At 44.2% G+C, this 20792-nt stretch overlaps 2 protein-coding genes across 5 annotated transcripts in view; both read right to left on the bottom strand.

Annotated features, from left to right (window-relative positions):
• atp1a2a (ATPase Na+/K+ transporting subunit alpha 2a) overlaps positions 1–15151 on the bottom strand; it is a 42184-nt gene extending 27033 nt beyond the window's left edge. Inside the window, exons 1-9 of one of the 2 annotated variants that reach the window (XM_019892859.1) lie at positions 15049–15151; positions 11234–11296; positions 8979–9038; positions 7867–8070; positions 4750–4863; positions 4539–4673; positions 3774–3891; positions 1609–1877; positions 954–1152 (exon numbers count right to left, since the gene is read on the bottom strand). In XM_019892859.1, the coding sequence (XP_019748418.1) occupies positions 954–1152; positions 1609–1877; positions 3774–3891; positions 4539–4673; positions 4750–4863; positions 7867–8070; positions 8979–9038; positions 11234–11296; positions 15049–15060 (1174 nt within the window). In that variant the 5' untranslated portion in view covers positions 15061–15151. The remainder of the gene's footprint in view (positions 1–953; positions 1153–1608; positions 1878–3773; positions 3892–4538; positions 4674–4749; positions 4864–7866; positions 8071–8978; positions 9039–11233; positions 11297–15048) is intronic. The other variant, XM_019892858.1, reaches the window with a different exon arrangement.
• Positions 15152–16810: 1659 nt separating this feature from the next.
• The window catches only part of mpz (myelin protein zero), a 15531-nt gene continuing 11549 nt past the window's right edge, over positions 16811–20792 (bottom strand). The window contains exon 6 of one of the 3 annotated variants that reach the window (XM_019892860.1): positions 16811–20095. In XM_019892860.1, the coding sequence (XP_019748419.1) occupies positions 20015–20095 (81 nt within the window). In that variant the 3' untranslated portion in view covers positions 16811–20014. Of the gene's footprint in view, positions 20096–20157; positions 20301–20792 lie in introns of those variants that run through there. The other 2 variants (XM_019892862.1, XM_019892861.1) reach the window with 2 other exon arrangements.

Here is a 20792-nt window from a genome sequence, read left to right as displayed (position 1 = left end):
TATATATATATTTTTTTTTTTGACTGGGATTTTTCAATTCCGCAATTTGAAGAATGACATTCATTTTAACGTTGCTATGATGATTTCGCTGAAGCAATCTTTGTGAAAATGACCTTCACTTGCCCTCTGCATTCATTTTTCATTTCACTCCAGATTGCTGAATTCACAGGGAAAATGTGAGCACAGACAGATGGATTGACGAGAGCGCTACTGTTTCATATCAACGAGTCTCTTTCCTGTGGCCTTTTTTACATTAAAGTAAATACTGTTACTCTTTTTGAGTCTCACTTGTGCAAATGCTATCATGCTAACAGTTGGTAAGCTAACATAAAGTAGAGAAAGATGACCCGAGTACAAAAAGCCACACAATAAGATTTTATATGGCTTTGAGTCAGACACCATTTTCAATAAGAATTTATCCAATTCTAATATGCTAGGAGCTAGTATGCTAAAATACACAATCGCAAGACAAGGACAGTAACCTGAGTACAGAAAACACTGAAGTAGATTGTGATCGTGGTTAGAGCCAAAAAGATGAGAATTGTGTCAGTGTCCCAAGATTTATGGACCTGACTGTTTATAGTCAAATAGGATTTCAAAGACCAGACGCTAGCAGTCCATACTGTTAATCAAAACCACGACAATTAACGATTGTTACCAAAATACGAACCGAGTTATATCTGTGGCTCTCGTCAGGTTAGCCGCCTCATTGTTATGCATCAAACACACAGTGTTACTTTGGGAACTCTGGGAAGGCGGCGTACCCCGCCCCCCACCCTCCTCTTCTGCACCCCCTTTCCCTGCCGCCTGCTGCTGCAGTTCAATTAATCGGCGCGGCGGCGTGCACCGCAGCAGCCGAGCTCGCTCTGTGAGTGAACGCTGAACAGATGAATTTGGGCAGGTGGTTACGAGCTCCCCCCCTCCCTCCGTGCTCTCGCGTCCCTCCTACCTACCGCTCTGGTCCTCGGTGGTGTCGGCCTCATGGATCTCGTTGTCGAACCACATGTGGGCGACGGTCATGCGGTTCTGCGTCAGCATGCCTGTCTTGTCCGAGCAGATGGTGGAGGTGGAGCCCAGGGTCTCCACGGCCTCAAGGTTCTTCACCAGGCAGTTCTTCTTGGCCATGCGCTTGGCCGTCAGGGTGAGGCACACCTGGGAGGAAGAAGAGGAAGATGAAAGTGGAGGGTGATGAGGAGGAGCGGTTGAGCAAAGTGTATTTGTGGACCATCTGGGACATCAATACTATATATGACCAAGACGCATTCTACATGCTGGCGTAATGCATCAAAGCGCATCCGTACAAGTTATTGAAATTCACCAGAACAGGCTGCCACATGCGATAATATAATCATGCCTTTAGACTTTTGGAGCAGCAAGTGGCACATTTTGTACCATAGTCCAAGTAAACGGAATCAATTTATCACTTTGACACAAGGACGGAAACTAATGTAAACTCAGAAGGAAAAAAAAAAAAGTTTTAAGAGTTTGTGTGGCTCAAAGTTGGTTAATAATTGAACTAAATCTATCGAAAATCCATTTACAAAAGGATCGCAGAAAAATGGCCAGAAGGCCTCGAAAATGTCCACTTCAAACACACTATAAACTCACAGTGATGGTGGCCAAGAGCCCTTCGGGCACGTTGGCCACGATGACGGTGATGAGGAAGATGACAGCCTCCAGCCAAGCATAGCCCAGGATTAAGGAGAGCACAAAGAAAGTGACGCCCAGGAAGACAGCCACACCCGTGATGATGTGGATTAAGTGCTTGATTTCGATGCTGATGGGCGTGCGCCGCACCTCCAGCGCCGACGCCAGTGTGGCGATACGGCCCATCACCGTACGGTCCCCGGTAGCGATCACCACGCCGCGGGCCGTGCCTGGGGCGAGGAATCGACAGGTCACACCAGTTCCAGAGCACACCGCCAAACTAAGCTCTCTAGCAATAGTACCGTATTGGCCCGAATATAAGACTGCCCTGATTTTAAGACAACCCCTTCTTTTTCAAGACTCAAGTTTGAAAAAAGACTTTTTGAACACCAAATTAATTTTTATACAGAAAATAATTACAGTACATCTGAAACAAATGATTCTAACAATATATTTGAGAGAAAAAGCATGTTATTTTGCCTCATTCAAATCTTAATATCTGAACATTTAAATATGTAAACTAAAGTGCAATCACATTCGTAAATGAATGGCTTCTGGTTTTTGAAATGTAAATTACATCATAACTTCTCCTCAGCTGCCGTTTCTCCATTTTCTGTTATCTCTTCTATTATTTTCTTCTCTTTTCTTTCTTACCACTATTTTTTATTTTTCTTCTTTGTGCTACCGCTATTTTTATTTTTATTCTTCGTGACAGGGGTTCACTTTGGCCCGCGGAGTCAAGTTCAGCATTCGCTTCAATGAGATCTGGCGCCATTTAGCGTCATAAATGGGTATAATGTCTAGACCCCGAATATAAGACGACCCCCACTTTTTCAGTCGTATGTTAATGCAAAAAACACCATCTTATATTCGGGCCAATACGGTAACACTGTCAAGTGCTGTGGAACTTTTGGAGGAGCACTGGTTGTGGAAACACGTGTTTAAATGTATCCATTCATCCATTTTCAACACTGCTTATCCTGAAGAGGATCGCTGGAGGGTCCATGCAGATTTCGGGAGAAAGGCGGACTACACCCTGAACTGGTCGCCAGACAGTCACAGGGCACATATAGAGACGAACAACCATTCACACCTACGTTCAAATCGTCACTGAGTGACAACCAATTCCACGTTGCCCGCACACCAGTTAGGGGAGTGTACCACTGCAGCATCAGACACTTGTTTATATTTAGTTGCAGGGTAATTTGGGGAGGTCAAAAGAAGACAATGCGAGGCGGGTAGTACTTTAAAGAGGTCTGAGAACCTTTTGGGGGACCACATTTGACTAGAACCTTTTCATCCAATGAACAAGTAGTTACTTTAAGACCATTTGGCACCTTGGAACAAATTCTACAGGGGTTTTAAAAGAAGAGCCTACTAGAGGGTGTAACACTTTCGAGATGTCCAGGAACCTATGAGTGGGGGGTCAACAGCTAAGGGGTTTTGAGGACCGGATTTGAGCAACCCTGGTTTAGGCCCTTTTGGAACACAGGAACTTTTCCCCACCCGGATCACTTCACTATTGGAGAAACTTTTCACGGTGGCACCATGGGAACTCTTCAAAAAAATTAAGTTCCTGGCAAATTATTGGAGGCCAAAAAAATGACCCTGCTGGAGTTGGGTAGTAAGTTTGAAAGGTCCAGGAACTTTTTGGGCAGTGTCCACAATTGTTTAAAACCTTGTAGCTCTATGAACTAAACATATAACAAACAAGGTTTAGCTCTTTCCTAAATTGCTGACTCAATGCTACTGCGGATTCGATACCATTTTCTATTTAGGCTATAGTACTCTGGTATGTCTTATCTGTGCAAATTTGAGCTGCTACCTCTGTTGACATGCTTAAATCTTGACAAACGCCTTATTTCTACCTATTTGGACATGCTTTAACCACTAGTAAGCAACTGATCTCTTACCCTCTGACATTTGTATTTTGGCCTGTTTCACTGCTGCTTCTCCTCTCTCGTGGAATTTAAGGTAGAAATACGGCTTGGTTCTCTTTACATCCCAGGTAAGGGATCAAACATCTAATTTGGGCCTAGATCTAGAAAAGAAGTCCTGCTGTAAGACAAAGTCAAACGAACGTGTCGCTAATGAGAGCCGGCCTGGTCCAGATGTGGCCTACTGACCCTCCACGCAGTTGGTGGAGAAGAAGCAGATGTTGGAGGTCTCCAGGGGGTTGTCGTGCGTGAAGTCGGGAGAGCGCGTCTGCGGCGAAGACTCGCCGGTCAAAGATGAGTTGTCCACCTTTGGAAGCAAACGCAGTGACATACGTAACACACTTGTCAGGTCAAAACCTAACAAGCACAGAAAAAAGGAATATTCTCATCTTTGTTGTTGTTGTTTTCTGTAATCCATTATAAGTGATAATTGTAAACGCCTCAATATGTCAAATTCTAGAAAACAATTTTGTTCGAGGTGATGAAATGTGTAAGGATCTGAACTATTTGTTTTCCAAAAATGTGTCAAAATAACACGTCCCGAGCGATGAGTACTTTTGACAAATAAAATTTCAGTTCACAGAGTGACAAAAAATTAGGAACAAAGTCCTTTATTTCTGGCACAGATGATAACCCGCCGATGTGTCAAAGTGCCGAACTATAGCGCCAACTACTGCAGAGGAGGACTTACTCTGACATTTTTTTCCCACTTAAGTATCGGTGGACGGTATGGGCAGTTTCCATAACTACCTGATACCTTAACACTTTACTCTTTCTTTTATTTGCCCTCCCAACAACAAAGGACTGTTCAGTCAGTGACTATAAACCATGCCGCCTGTTTCTTGCTCTGTCATGTCAGGCCCCCATCCTGAAGCTGCAAATCCCCATTGAAAAAAAAAAGAAGAGCCGCTATCCCAGCCTCCTCTGCGCTTCCTCACCTTACATCTTCCTCACCTTACATCCGCTGGCGAAGACGACTCGCAGGTCGGCCGGGATGCGATCTCCGCCTTTGATTTCCACCAGATCTCCCTGTACCACCAGCTTGGCGTCAATCTGCACCTTTTCCCCTTCCCGGATCACCATGGCTCGCTGACAAAGAAGGGCAAAGAAAAACTAGTCAGGCAAAGGAAGTTTCTCTCAAATGACGAAATTGCCTGCCACTCACTTGAGGCACCATCTTCTTGAAGGAGTCCATGATCCGCGAGCTTTTGGCCTCTTGATAGTACGAGAAACAGCTGGTAATGATGACCACAGCGGCCAGCGCCACGCCCAGGTATAGCTGGAAATGATTATCATTTTTAGTAAGTTGAAAATCTCCCACACCCAAAACAATTGAAACGCAACAGCGAAGACAGTAACGTGATGGTGTCGTGACAACGGTGCCCAAGATGAACGTGCCCGTTACTAAACGTCCAATCAGACTGCTCGAGACTGCTCAGTGACTATTTGTGGGACTGCAATCATGTCGAGTCAAGTACAACTTTATTGTCAAATGTGCTGTTATGTGCATACAGCACAGATGAAATTTCCTCCCTCTTAAACAGACAAGAGGAGCCGCTGCGGGTGCCCGCGCCGCCATCAAAAGAACACTTAACATAAAATGACAAAATAATACAGCACAACACATAAAACAGACAATCGTGCCATCTTAACCACTTTTCCTCCATTCACTTTGTTGTTTGAAGCAATAATAGATGAAAGAGGAGCGAATCAAAGTGTCCTTTTCACCAGTGGATCCAAGACATCATGCCGCAATGCGCACACGTCTGCTACAAGCTAAGCTTGAAAGCAACAAGAAGCTGTAGCATCCATTAACGAAAAAGAGATTGACTCTCTTCTCCTGCCCCATGTAAATCCGCTTCGATTCCAAGCCGCGACTCCCAGTTCTGCATGTGCTACAAAAGCTTGTTTCGATGCCGTCTTTGATTGAAGAAAAAAAAAAAAAAAGATTTTCAAGTAAGCGTGTCCTCATGTTCTATTCCAGTCATTTGGGGCGCTTCGTTCAAGGTCTCGAGTCCGAGATTTTAGGCAGCCAGATGCTTTTTCATGTGTCCCAACATGAAGCCGTTCTCATATTTATACAGTCAGCATCTTTCACAAAACTGCTGCCAGCTGCTGCCTTCATGAAGCCAGCGTCCCGGAACATCAAATCCCCCTGCAAAAATTTGCCTTTTTCATTCGTGTGTGTGTGGATGTGTGCGTGTGTTCATCCAACAGCGACGAGACACACACACACACACACACACACACACACACACACACACGGCAGGCATGTAAAAATCACCCGGAGCGAGAGAGACATTTGTTTCCTCACAAAATGGCTTGTCGCTTCGGTTTCCCGGCGACGCTTCTCCGGAATGTCTGTTTTACTTCATCGCACTCACGGGTTGTATGTCATGCTACTTTTGATAAAAGTCGGAAATGTCAAACATTCAACTACAGAAAAATGAGTTGTACCGCAACTTCCGAGAGAACGTTTTGTCTCGAGGTCTATAAATTGTCATCAAAACACTGTTTTAATATTTCTAAAATAACTAATTGGGATTAACCCTAACCCTGAACCCCCATGAGATTGATTTTTCCTCCAGTTTTTTTTCTTGTTTCACTGGCAGAAATTATTAGCGACTCAACTAAAAAAAAAAAAAAAAAAAAGACTCATGAGTTTATTTTTCAATTTACGACCGTTTCACTAGCAGAACTTATTCGTTTTCCTTATTGGAAAATGAACCTGTTAAAAAAGCTTTATCAAGCAATCTGTCAGCCGCGTCTAAACACACCAGATGTTTTATTAGCGCTAATACGTGCTAAGAGGTAAGCGTTCATCTGATGGCGGAAGAGCCGGATGGTGCATGATGTATGCGTCGAAAGTGACGGAGCTGCGGGCTTTGAAACGTGTGCGGCGGAACACGAGTCGCCCTGCCGAAAGCGGCGAGATAGCAATCGCGTGGGGGAGATTAACGTTATCGGCGGCGCGCACGATCCGTCTCTCCTCGCGACGCCCTCCATTATGCAACGCCTGTAAACGCTGAATAATGATTGCGTAATGACCGACGCCCATAAAACGCACTATGGATGACTGCTCGGCTCCATTTACCGGAGTATTTAAGCGGGCTAATGCAGCGAAGTAAGGCACGCTTGTCTTCTTTCCCTGGGGGAGGCATCCATTATTTCCTTTCTGAAGCGCCATCATAACTCGGTTGTGTTTTTAAGAAGCGTTTCAATGTACAAGACTGTCGACAAGCGAGAGGTTCAGGAACATCTGTCCCGTGCTTATTTTTGGTCCAAATTACATTTACGGTACTTTTGAGCAGAAGTAAACCAAAGTGCAGCAGAGTTGATTTGTTCAGGGCCTAAGACCCCTCAGTCAGCTTGTGTTCACACTTGTCCAAATGACTCGCACCAGAGTTTGTTGAACCGAAGCATTTCTTGACAAGTATGAATGCAGAATTTGAATCTCTGGTCCAGGTGGCGATACGCTGCAACAAAGAGGTTCAGATGTCTGGTCCGTGTGCATATTCTGCCCACGCTTGAGCAGAAATTGAACCACAAATTGCAACAACAACATTTTTGAGGGTGAGAGCAACTTCGTGTGTACTGATTGTGTGAAGGGCTACCAAATTGATACACGTCTGAAATAACATATGTGTCCAAAATACCTTCAATAGTATGAGCATGTGTTATTTTTAATACTTGATTTAAATTGTCAGACTTTGATAGTGTTTAAAAATGTCTCACAATACTGCCAGTGTTTGCTTTTTTAAAATCATAATTTCTACTAGCAAATCACAATGTCCAGGCACTGGTGGGCTACTCAGGTGGTCTTCACGGGCACCATGTTGGTGACCCCTGGACTACACAGTGTGCTTGACCTGATGAACCACACAAGAGTTCCCTTCAGTCGAAACACATATGACAAGTGTGAACACAAAATTTGGTTCTCTGGTCCAAATGAAGATATGCCACCACAAGGTTCAGTCATCAGATCTATGTTTTTGGTCCATAAATTCACACTTGAGTAGACGCAAACCCAAGTGCACCAGAGTTCACTTGCCACAAAACCAAGAACACCTCAGTCCATTTGTGTCCTCTTGACCAAATGACCCACACTCGAGTTCATTTCAACCAAATAACACTCCCAAAAAAATCATTTTCTGCTCCGGATTGCAATACGGCTTCAGGCGACTTTGCCGTGTCTTTGTCAGTCATTTATCGTTTTGGTATGAAGTGGCATCGGGTGGTAATGGATGCACGCATTGTAAATGTGATGCCTGCAGGGCCTCACGTTGTCATTGGTCGGCTCGTCCTCGCCGGCCACCTGGAAGCTGTATGCCAGGAAGCAGAGGACGGCGCCGATCCACAGTAGGATGGAGAAGCCGCCAAACAGCTGGCGGCAGAACTTGACCCACTCGGGCATGGTTGGCGGCCGCGTCAGGGCATTTCGCCCGTCCCTCGCTAGAACTTCAGCCGCCTTGGCATTGGTGAGGCCCTGCATGAGACGAGTTGGAGAAGAAGAGGACCATCATTTTGAGGCACAGGCGGCAAAGGTACTCACATTTTGCACTTCAGTAGAAGATACTTGAGAAAAACGACTCCGGTAATTCATCTCCTACAGCTGAGTCAACGTAAAAAAGTACAGACTCTAAAATGTACTTAAGTATGGGAGCAAAAAAAAAATTTTCTTATCATTTATGAGCAATAACATTTTTAATAATGTAGGACAAAAAAATAAATAAAAATAGTTACTCTCTCCAAGTCCAAGATCTCGATCAATCCAGAGTTCAACTGAGTGGAAATTAAACTCTATTCACATCACGTGTTCATCCACAAAGGTTTAAAAAAAAAAAAAAAAAAGTTTATTTTGACAACATAAGAAGCATAAAGTACATTTTTATCCAAACTCAAGCAGCGGCGCATCTTGAGTTCATTCATGAAATGTTGGCTTGCAGCACAACACAAAACACACACAATCTACTTCAGTACAGTAGCCAAGTATTTATACTTGGCTACTTCCCACGACTGTTTTGTGGAGTACTCCTGTCTGGCCCGTTTAACAGCCCAAGTGTCATAAAGTGCAGGACGCTTTCACCGCACTGTAAAACGGGCTGCATGTAACTTTATTGAACGTTTTGTTCTGATTTTTACGGCCAATTAAATCAGGGGCGAAATATAGATTTGCCTCGGTCACACTGTTTGCGTGCGCGTGTACGTGCATCATACTAGGATTCGGGCTCAGCTTACGTTTTCGTGCGTCAACACATTCATTGTCTTTTAAACGACATTCCCGTCCATGAAAAGAAAAAAAAAAGTGGGTGAGATTGAGGGATAAAAGATGAACAAGGTGAACGGGAACACTCTTGAGCATGGAACATACTGCGTATAGGTTTGTGTATGCACCTTCGCAAGGTCCAATCCATATCGCCTGCACAGGTCATCTGCTGAGATTTTGTGGTCATCCTGCAAAAAAAAACAAAACCAAAAAAAAAAAAAGCAGGTTTGAATCAATTTTGATGCACACATGCACTCCACAGTGCTTTTAGTGGTGTTTATGTGGCACAGCAGCGCCGTGAAATAGTCACTGAATAATTTAAAATCCCATTTAATAATCAAAACTGCCATTAAATAAATAAATAAAAAACACACTGCATTATTAAAAATGCCCTTTAAAAATTAATAATTACTAATAATTAATAAGGTCATAGGCCACATATAAATCAGGTCATGGGTAGCATGAATGAAAATTCTATTTCATAAACTAATTAATTCAATTTCATCAATACCATGACATTTTTATTGATTAATTTAATTTGGTCTATATTTAATTAGCTTTGCAGGTATTTAATTTTGGATATGTTCGTGTTGGTGGAGATGAAGGAATTGCCTTTTTTTTTTTGAAACAATTTAGGTCATATGCTATGAATTTGATGTCTCAGAAGGGAAATTTGACCAAAGGCCATTATTTTCAACACAGTGCCCCCACCCCAAAGAAAAACAAAACAAAGATGTTTTTTATAAGGAAAATATCACTCTAAAATAACATTCTTTCTAAAAACATCATAGTGATAACACAAATAACTAAAATGTAACGACTTGAACCATTTGTGCATTTTTAATTCATCGCGACTCCTTTGGCCATGAGCAACTTGGCCACCGGAGGGCAGTACAATGCAGTCATGCAGACAAAAGAAGAATTTCACTCAACTACTGTAAGCCGCTCAGTAATTTGCTGCAATATTAATCGTTTTTTTACAGAGGATAAAGAATATCTGCCTGGGAGTAGTATTGCATGTCTGTCTTTATGTGTTCCAACATAGCCACAAAATGCAAATTTTTCACCCGTCTTTTCGGTCTGAGCATTAAGCTAGCGGACTTTAATGCAAAATCTTGTTTTGAAAAAAAAAACGCACGATTCTCTTTGTTTCGTGTTTAGTTTGACAATGAATTGCAACTAGGTGTGGCAATCAACAGCTTGAAGATTTGATTGCTGTCTGCCAAATTGCTGCTGTGTTGAGGTTCGCCAAATTGAGTTAGCTGCTACCGTGGAGAGCACCAAAATTATTTGTCGTAGCATTATTACATTTCCAAAAAAGTCCCATTCATACATCGTGCCAGCAATCAGTTCCACACAATCGACACAATGCTTGGCAATCAAATCATTAGCCAGACCACCTGTCTATGTGTAACCAGGAATTAGCCAGTTTCATTTTCACATGAAATATACAAATCACTGAAGCATTCCTTTGGTCTACTGTACTGTGCATGCCAACCATAAATCATGCTGACAGACAGCCAAAAGCCAACAGAGATGAGGACAGGCTGACGAAAGCCCAGCGCAACACTTGTCAGGATCCTCGCCGCCAAAAAGGTCCGCCTGACAAGTGGCGTGTCATAAGATGGCCGACCGAGAAAAAGTCAGGCCACATTTCACGCTGGCGTTTCTGACAGAAGCGCAGAGAGTCGCCGCACGCTGCTGCTGGCCCACAAATTATTCAGCGTTGGAGTACAAAGCGGGCAAGGAAGAGGGCGCTTGTGTGTGTGTAGTGGCCAGAAGCGAGCGGGAGTTATCCTGACATCAGGCTAAAAGTGTACACTCAGCACAAATCTACGATGAAAAATGCTAAATCCGATTAGCGCACACATTAGCAGTGATGACAGAGCTTGGCGGATTTAAACTCGATCAAACATTAAACTTAATGTCTAAGACGCATTAGCTGTCTTTTGTTAGCCCACACAAAGAAAATTGAAAAAAGAAAAATACAGATCAGAAAATATCCAAGACAGGAAAAACATAAAAGGTAAGTATGGACAAAAATGCAAAAGTATTTACAGATGGCTAGCTTTGTAAACGCTAATCCTATTCCCGCATATATTCACCCTTTCTTAGGTCGAGCAAGCTATTACTTTTGTTAGCTCAAACACTTATGGGTTTTGAAAAATGTGAACGTTTTACACAAGAAGATCAAAGATATGAATGAAAACGCCAAAAATATTATACGTGCAAAATTTCTAATCCAATGTCAACCATATGCGGCTCACAGCCACAAGGGGGTTTATGAGAATATTATCTACCATTTTATAGAAAGCCGCAATTTGCATATCATAGGGATCAAATGCTAAATGCTAATGCTATTAATGAACGTTAAGAAGCTTACCAAGTCCACCTCCTTCTTCAGCTCATCTAAATCCCAGTGCTTCTTCCTCTTCTCTGCACCGCGCTGCAGGGACCAAGCCGACATCATCAGCAATATGCAACAAGAGGGTTATTATTCTTACTGATCCAAAATACTAAGATGTTGATTGATTGATAGATATACATACACAGGTCCTTCTCAAAAATTTGCATATTGTGATAAAGTTCATTTTCTGGAATGTACTGACAAACAGACTTTCATATATTTTAGATTCATTACACACAATTGAAGTCATTCAAGCCTTTTGTTTTAATATTGATGATTTTGGCAAAAAAATAAAGTAAAAAAATGAAAATCCCTGTCTAAAAAAAATTGCACATTTCATCCGAACAATTTTTTTTTTTAAGTGTTTTTTAATACAAAAAAAGTCAACCGTCAAATAATTATGTTCAGTTATGCACTCAATACTTGGTGGGGAATCCTTTTGCAGAAATGACTGCTTCAATGCGGCGTGGCTTGGAGGCAATCAGCCTGTGGCACTGCTGAGGTGTTATGGGGGCCCAGGATGCTTCGATAGCGGCCTTAAGCTCATCCGCAGTGTTGGGTCTGGTGTCTCTCAACACTATCCCACAGATTCTCTTTGGGGTTCAGGTCAGGTGAGATGGCAGGCCATGTGAGCATAGTAATACCATGGTCACTAAACCATTGACCAGTGGTTTTGGCACTGTGAGCAGGTGCCAGGTCGTGCTGAAAAAGGAAATCTTCATCTCCATAAAGCTTTAAAGCAGATGGAAGCATGAAGTGCTCGAAAATCTCCGGATAGCTAGCTGCATTGACCCCGCCCGTGATAAAACACATTGGACCAACAACGAACAACCATCCGCGCTCACTCACACAATTTCGAGTGTTCAATCAGCCTGCCATGCATGTTTTTGGACTGTGGGAGGAAACCGTAGCACCCGGAGAAAACCCACGCTGGCCCGGGGAGAATGTGCAAACTCCACACAGGAAGGCCGGAGCTGGAATTGAACCCGGTACCTCTGCACTGTGAGGTTGACGCGCTAACCACTGGACCACTCACATACATACATATATATATTTTTTGGGGGGGGGGTCCAATATTTGACTACAAAGTCACATGCAATTTTTTTTTTAGCCAGTCATGGTATGGTTTAAATAAACTTGTGCATCTCAAATAAAATATAAAATTTCAGTAAATTTTAATGCCATTCCTTTTTGCTCATTTCTTTTCATTAACAACAACCCCCCCGCCCCCACAAAAAAAAAAAAAAAAACAATGGATACCTTGTTCACTGTAAGGTACATAACAATAAGAATAATCTGTTTTTTAAATACTTCCTGGATTTAAAAAAGAAAATGTTATAATGGTAAACCATCAAGCCATTTAATCTATTTATATTTGGTGATTATTCACACTTCCCCACCAGTGCAACGACAAGGAGCGAAAAAGCTCCTCACACGAGCTAATCATCGTCGCCAGGGGAACGTGGAAGTCACCCGCCACCGTCAGTCTCTGGCAAGCGCATGGCAGTCGGCCGGGAAAAAACAGACACAGAGGGAAAAGTAATCAAACGGAGGCAAGGAGGGAGCACCGAGCTCGAAATGGCATCTGGTGGAGCAATTCTCTGACAAGATTACCCCCCTGTCCTGCCATAAAGCTAAATGGAATGGGGCCCGATGGCGACGAATAAAAACACAATTGCGTCATTATGCAAATAAAAATCAAGCCGGGAACGATATTTCCCCATCTCATCCTGAGATGTTAAGTGTGTCGGAAATAAAGATAAAGCAAGGCAATCGGAAGCTTTTTTTTCTCTCTCTCTCTTTGCTAGATCATTTGCTTTCAAGGAAACACAGCACGTTTTGCGGCCGTGTTTCGATAGCTCAGCTCGTGAATTTTTGGAAAATTCAGCCGCCGAAGACAGTTTTACTTGGCACTCTGAAATTTGGTAGGTACGTCCATCATGAGCATCCATCCATTATCTGAACCACTTCTCATCACGAAGGGTCGCTGCCCTAATCTCAGCCGTCTTCTGAATTGGTTGCCAGCCAATCACAGGGCACACACAGACAAACAACCAGTCACACCTCGGACAATTGAGAGTGATCAATTAACCTAGCGTGCATGTTTTTGGAATGTGGGAGGAAACTGGAGTACCCGAAGAAAAGCCACACGGGTACTGAGAGAACGTGCAAACTTCCCACAGGAAGGCCAGGGGCCTGGAATCGAAGCCCGGACCTCTGCATTGTGAGACAGATGTGCTAACCAGTCGATCATCGTGCCGCCTTATCATGAGTAGACCCACAAAAAAAAGGCTCAAGAAGCTTGGCTGGAAGATTGCCTTTTGGCTCAAAAAGGCCATTTTTGTCTAATTTGGGACATTTCCAGGGCTCTTCCAAAGGCAAACCTCTCAAGATTTTGTCCGATTGCTCCCATATTGGTATCACACAGACTGCAAAGATGGCCGGCGCGATATGCCAATTGTTTTTTGTTTTTGCCATTTGCGTGCGAGCGGAAAATATCGACATAGTTTGATCACTCGCCATAAAACATCAAACTATAATGATAACTCCGCTCATGAAAAAAATTCTGCCCGTGAAGCCAGCTTCACTTCCGATCTGAAATTTATTAGCCATGTGGACCCACAAAAAAAAAAAAAAGAAAAAAAAAAAGTCGGATTTGGATTCAAGCAGGCATTTTAAGGTCATTTCCTGAGGTTACATTACAATTCATTTGTCTGTATCAGTTCAGCAACTATTCGGATGAAGACATTTCTTTGTCCTTTTTTTTTCTTTTTTCTTTTTACACCAAATACTTTCCAAATGAGGCCTCTTAGTCTTTTGGAATTTCCCAGTTGCAAGACGAATAAAGGCTTATTCAAGTCTTATCTCCCCTCGCGACAAAAGAAGCCAAGTAGCCCAGAATGTCCACAAGGGAAATCATTGAAAAAGGCCTCCTGTAGTTCAAGTTTGACCGTTTGCTGACTGACCAGCAGTTGCGGACGTAGTTCAAGCAATCACTGGACGGCCTTCACCTGTCAGTCATCACAGCAGCACCGCTGATTTGGAAAAGGTCTATTTTCCAGAACGGGGAAACGCTGTTTTATGACACAGTAAATAGGAAAGGCCTTAACCCTTTCGGGCACAGGGGTTACTCCAGTGGACAGCTACTCATGTTATCGGGTTACCGGGTGCATGAAAGGGTTCAACTCATTCACTCCCAAAGACGTTTTTAAACGTCTTTTCAGACTTGGTCCAGAATTGGCTTGTACTGAATGAGTTTAATAATAATAAAGCAACATTAATTGCAACCTGTCACTGATTTTTATGAGCTCTAAAGCTACAGACAAATGGCCGACGCAAGCAAATTTAAATCCATACAAGCACCAAATAGGACAAACATCGGAATGATTCATCCCATTATGTGCAACAGTTCCTGGATTTCAAAAACATACTTCAAGAAAAGATTTTCAATCTACTTATTGTAATTAGGGTTTTTTTTTAGTGCTGATGTACTCTAATGAAAAGTGTGACTGGCCTATTCAGTCGAGTCTTGCACTTTTTTCTCGTGTTGTTTTGTTCACCGCGTTCACATTTTTCTAGTCGAGTGTCACCCTGTTTCCTCAAAACAACGCCAGCAGAGCATGCGTGCTCATGTTTTAAACTCCAATGTGGTCAACATAAGTTCCCAATTTGACAGCCCGCCTTTCACATTCCACTGGCATTACTCACAAAAATGAACTTTGTTTTGTTTCCAAGTCACATCACACATATTTCAAACATTTCAATAAAGAAAGGAAGATGGGAAAACTTACCCTTTCGCCCATGTCGGATGTCCACAAACTGCCGACTTAAAAAGTGAAGGACGGCACTTAACCAGCGCTACAGTTCGCACCACCCATTCCACATGTGTCTTTTTCGGGGGGGCCTGACATCCTTGGAGGGGCGGGGGTAACGCGAGCCCCGCAGGCCCACCAGGCTCACTCATTCTCATCTCTCCTCTGGAAGGGACAAAGGTGCTCAGCGGGTGACCTCCACCTGCTTCAAAGCACCCCCAACACTAATGCACAAACATGGCCGCTCCTCGCAACAACATGTCATCAATCTGAGGAGGCAACATACGAAAGCAGGCAGCAGCCACCACAACGATGGAATACAACGTAGCATTGTATCGTACTGTACTGCAGTAGTTGCTGATAGTGGTAGCCTGGTAGGTACTGATATACTGTGCAGTAGATTCAAATATCAAATGTTGAATAGCGTCATCGCACAAGGAAAACATGGCGCGACTCGAACCAACAGCATCAGCAACAATGAACGGATAATTAAATTGACGAGACGATGAGGCACACCTGGCTGAGGTGCACGAGTGGGAGGGAGGGAGCTGATTGGTTCACACGGGGAACAGAGATAACGAGAACAGGTGGAAACAAAAAGATAACGAGCGAGACAAGTCATGAGCGTGGGACAAAGGAAATCATGACAAAAGAGGGAAACAAATGGAAAGCTCACCGAAACCAAGTCAACAGAAACACATAATGACGTGGATGCAATGGGAAATTTGAGCAATGAAGCGTTAAGTGAAACTTATTTATTAGATTGCATGCATCAAATTGATCAATCTAAATGAATTTTCATGGCTTTGAAGTGTTTTTGTGAACCAGTCCCAAGTCAATACAGGGCCAGTATCGCCGATATTGATCATGACACCGATATTTTTCCATGAATGAAGGTGGGTCCATCGAGGGACACGAGCCACGGCTCAAGGAGTAATACATGCCGACGAAGTGAATGAAATTTAAAATTGGCCGTGCTTTTGTCGCACAAAGCGGACACATCTGGTCACCGTAAGGTTAAAATAATAATAAAATTAATAATACAGTCACCGTTCAAATTCAGGTGGGGAGGCGGCGTGTGGGGCCCATGGCTAATATTAGCATTAGCATATTGGGAGCATACGCTAGCGGGCCCTCGCGACAGATGCTGCCGATGATCCTGTGACACCACCAGCCTTAGCATATTTTCACGCTGGCTGGCAACGTGTGCTTTTTGGCTTCTTGCCTTCTGTTCCTTCTTCTGCACTCGTGCGCATCAGACAGATGAGTCACTTTATTTGGTATAGATTCATGGCATTGCCATTCATTTCAATGGGAAGCCGCCATTAGAGACAAATTAACACCTCATCATAAGTTTTCACACTTTGGAGACATGCTTTTTTTTTTTTTTCCTTTGACAATTAGAAACACTCTCCAGGTGTTTCGTTAACTTGCTTTTATCAAAATACCCCAAGGAAAGAGAATTATAGATGTGTTTTTACAGCATATATATCGCTATGTCTTTCCGTGGTGAAATCGGATCCGTTGGCATCATTATCACTTGTGGGCGAGCCATTAGCCTTAAGCTAATGCTGCAGCTCTGCTTACCTTTTGGCTTTGACATGATCGTGCGTTAGCCACTGTGCCAAGAACATTAAAAAAAATCGGTGTAGACACTTGGTGTGCATGCGGGGGCTACATGAGCTAACGTTTTTCCCGCCGCTTGTACTGTAAGCTAGGTCATGAAGGACGGCAAACCTGGTGGACTTAAATGTTTTATTCGCGTTCTTTTTACAACATATTACACATTCAATTAGAGTGACGACATGCGTTAAATTAAATAAATGTAAAAAAAAATGAAACAAACATCAACAACTTGAGATGAAGTCAATTTCAAATGAGGGAATGTTACATTGCTCCTAATACAGCTCATAAAACATACAAGGCGTTTTAGTACGATTACAAGCATTCCAGATCGCTCGGAATTTTCAAAAAGGAACATTCAAGTCTCGGCCATCCCCAAGCTTGACGTCTGCCGATGTGCCGTTTGGCTCGTGGTTTGGTTTTTGGAGGACAGGGGAGCACCTTTGAAGACTACCAGACAACCGAGACTTGGCCAAGGATGTGCAGCCAACGCTTGACTTAGGCTAACGTTGTTTTGATGTGTAGCGCGACGTACACGATGAACCGTGTTTCCACCAAGTAGCCTCGTTTGGCTCCAGATCAGTACGCAATTCTTGGCAATTCCATTCGGAACCCAAATAATTGGTAGTTCATCAAAAACATCCCCCATGGCAATTTCTGGTCTGACTTCCTGTCCCTGCCGACTCTCCCTCTCCTTTCGCTGCTGTGTGCGCAGCAGCCAAGCTCACTGACCCACACAAACTCGGCCTACAGAGAATTCTGCCAAGCAAAAAAAAAAAAAAAAAAGACAAAAATCCCGAAATATTTAAAATAATGTCATTGCGTCTAGGTAGCTCAGGTTTTCAGGTGTTGGGTCTTTCCTCAAGTTCCCTTTTGACTTTACTGATTTACATTTTTATTTTATGTTTGAGATCGCTAAAGCTTTCAGTTATTGAGGCGGAGCAAAAAAAAAAAAAAAATCATCGAAAACAACAGAGGCTGTCTGCGCTTTACACAATTTACCGTTTGACTAATTTTAGATGCAGCGATTAAACCTCCCAAGAAACACGAGCCGGGTCAGGTATTCACCTTCCCAAGCATACCGAGCCAAAAGCCAACGAGACCCTTTGGTGGGAATGCGGCTTTACACACCCAACATCCTTTGGCCAGTCGGGGGGGGCAGAGGTTGAGCATCTTGGCATTGGAACAAAAGACGGGAGGAGGGTCAGAAGGTGCGGGATGGCGAGGACCGCACGGCTCCCCAGGAGAGCAAAGGGAGGGCGGGGTTGTTTGAAGGGCAAATGAAGGAGGGAGGGAAGCTGAGAGTCCGATAAGAAGAGTCTTAACGAGCAAAGTGGATTGTGCCGAGTCCTATTCTGCGGAGCCGCCAGATGACAGGAAGTGGAAGGAGATAAAAGCCAAAGACGTGATGGTGACGCGGGATGGCAGCGAGATTTTTTTTTTTGGGGGGGCGAAAAAAGGAGGACAGTCCCGTCTTAAGTAGCTTCTGTCCGCCGCCCGCCCTCCAGCCCCGTGACGTCATCCATGCTCGTCAGTCGCTGGCCTGCCAGGCGAAACGGCGGACACTAAATCATATGCGCCACCACCCAAACGCCGACCCGCTGGCTCGGCCGGGAAATGCGCAGCCGTTATTCGTGAAGGCGGGCAGAAATGGATGCCATTAAACTCCACCTGGGGCCAGAGGAGGGCGACGTAGCGCCAGGCCGAGAAAAAAACAGCGGCAACACAAAGTCCAACATGTTTGTTTTATGTTGCTGTTAATTTTATCATGGAAAGACGGATTTAATGGTACTGGTCGGATTTTTTCTTTCGAAATAATACTGAGTTATTCTGGCATTCTCCCCCAAAAATATGATGTTTTATCTTGGAAGGGGAGGGGGTGACTTTTATTCTACACTAAAATAAAATTGTTTCCAGGCAAAAAATAAACATCTTTGTTCTTGGAATATTTGCATTGTCCTCAATGGAAAATTACCATTTTAATCAGGTATTTCCCCTCCAAAAGTGTCTTTATTCTTTATTATTTAAGTCTTTATTCCTCTAAAATGATAACTTATCTTCCCCAAAATATATTCGGTTTCTTCCCCCCCCCAAAAAAACAAACAAAAATCTACTTTAGTCTGAATTTTTTTTCAATTAAAACATGCATATTGTGGCATTTCCCCCAAATTATGACTTTGACCTTGAAAATGTTGGACCTTGTTATGACCTCCCCCAAATTCCACCCTTGTTTTTTTGAATATTTAAATGTCTTTCCACAAAAAAAAATGTTTTCTTTTTAATCTAAAGAAAATCGACAATTCTTTCTCTTTTATTTTTCTTTTTTTTTTTTTTTTTTTGCATCATGCAGATGAATTAATCTGAAAAAGGGCAGGACTGCTATCTCTGTCGACGGTGCCCCGAGGTCTGGCCGGGGCTTGGTCACGTGCTTCCCGCCAGATTGAGTCATAAAGAGGGAAAAAAAAAAAGATTCAGGAGGCTCCGGCCCGGCCCGAGGGGCGTCTGGTGGGCTCCTGTGGCGCCGGTTATGAGCGTCGTTAGGCCTTCAACACTTTTTTTTTTACGCGTGGCCCGGTGAGTGCATAAAGGGACTCCGGTGAGGAAATTATTTGACACAACCACTGACAGTGCAGGGGTGGGGGCACAGGTGGCGGGGGCATAGAGGGGGCATCTATTCTTCTTATAGACTGCCTTTAAGGACGAGATATAATGGGAAGTAATGACGACTGAGGGGAAAGGAGAAGGGGGGGTGCGTCAGGCAGACTAGAGAGGCGGAGGCGTCACGGAGGAGTCAGACCTTTATCTAAGAAAAGAAGAAGAAGGATGGGGGAGAGAGAGATAAAGAGAGAGAGAGAGAAGGAGAGAGAGGACAGTGGTTAAAAGAGAGTATTGAAACATTCACAAGAAGTGGTGAGGGGAGCAGGAAGCAGGGCGGTGCCCCTGTGGGGTGGGGGCACAAGCAAGCGGGCAGCGTCAAAATGAGGCTGGGACGAGATCGCGCCGACGTCACAATCATCAATCTCAATCGATACCACTGCACTTTCGGATGACAGGCGGTACAACCTCGCCACGGGTGCCCACCCACCCCTTATTTGAGGGTGAGCTGCCGGGCGAGGCGAGAAAGGAGGCCGGGGGCTTTGGAGGGGCCGCCCCCCGGGCCCTCCTGGCCGTTCTTACGGGTCAGCTCCAGCTCGATGGTCATCAACACCCGCCCGGCGGCGTCCTCTACCGCCGCCGCCGCACCCCCTCCGCCACCCGTCCCCCCGTCCTGCCCGGGCCGGAGCAGGCGCCCAAGGAGCGCGCCCCAGCCCCGCCCCTTATCCTATTTGCGGTCCTTGCGGGACTCCTGCTTCTTCTTTTCCGAGGCCTTCGGCTTGGCGGGGTCGGCCGCTGGCGCGGGGCCCTGTGGGGGAGCAGGGACAGAGAGGGGGGCGGGGGCAGAACAAGGGTGGAGAGTCACTCGAGTGGCGCTGTGGTGAAGGGGAGAGAAAGTCCATTTAAAAAAAAGGAGAAGAGAGTGAAAGAAGTGAGAAAGAGGGTGAGGCAGGGGGCGGAGAAACTTCCTTTTAAGGGCGGGGGGCGAGAGTGAGGGGGGGCGGTGTCCAGAGCTGGAGGGGCGGGAGGACAAAAGAGGGAACCATGCATTAGGATGGGACACCGTGACAGGTGGGCTCCATAAACCTGTACTCATGACAATTCGGTTATGACCCCACCTCCCGCCCCCTCCCCACACACACGCACATGCATGTGTATATACACACAGCAAAGCCCATCAGATTACTTGTTTATTTTTTGGATTTTTTTTTTTGTAGAATTACATATGTTAAAAAAATAAAAGACTAATTTGTACAACATTTGACCTCTTTTTTTAAAACCATTACGTTTTTGTGAAATTGCAGATTCGTACCTTCATGCAAAAAGTAACAACTATATTTCTGTAATATCCATCCATTCATCGATTTTCTTATCCGCTTATCCTCACAAGGGAGCCTATCCCAGCTGTCTTCGGGCACCAGGCGGGTTACACCCTTAACCGGTTGCCAGCCAATCGCAGGGCACAGATCGACCAACAACCATCCGTGCTAACAGTTAGTTTCTGT

This window comes from Hippocampus comes, unplaced genomic scaffold, assembly GCF_001891065.2.
Source record: "Hippocampus comes isolate QL1 unplaced genomic scaffold, H_comes_QL1_v1.1 scaffold255, whole genome shotgun sequence".
NCBI classification, from domain to species: Eukaryota; Metazoa; Chordata; class Actinopteri; order Syngnathiformes; family Syngnathidae; genus Hippocampus; species Hippocampus comes.
This window is presented reverse-complemented; position numbering and strand designations above follow the sequence as displayed.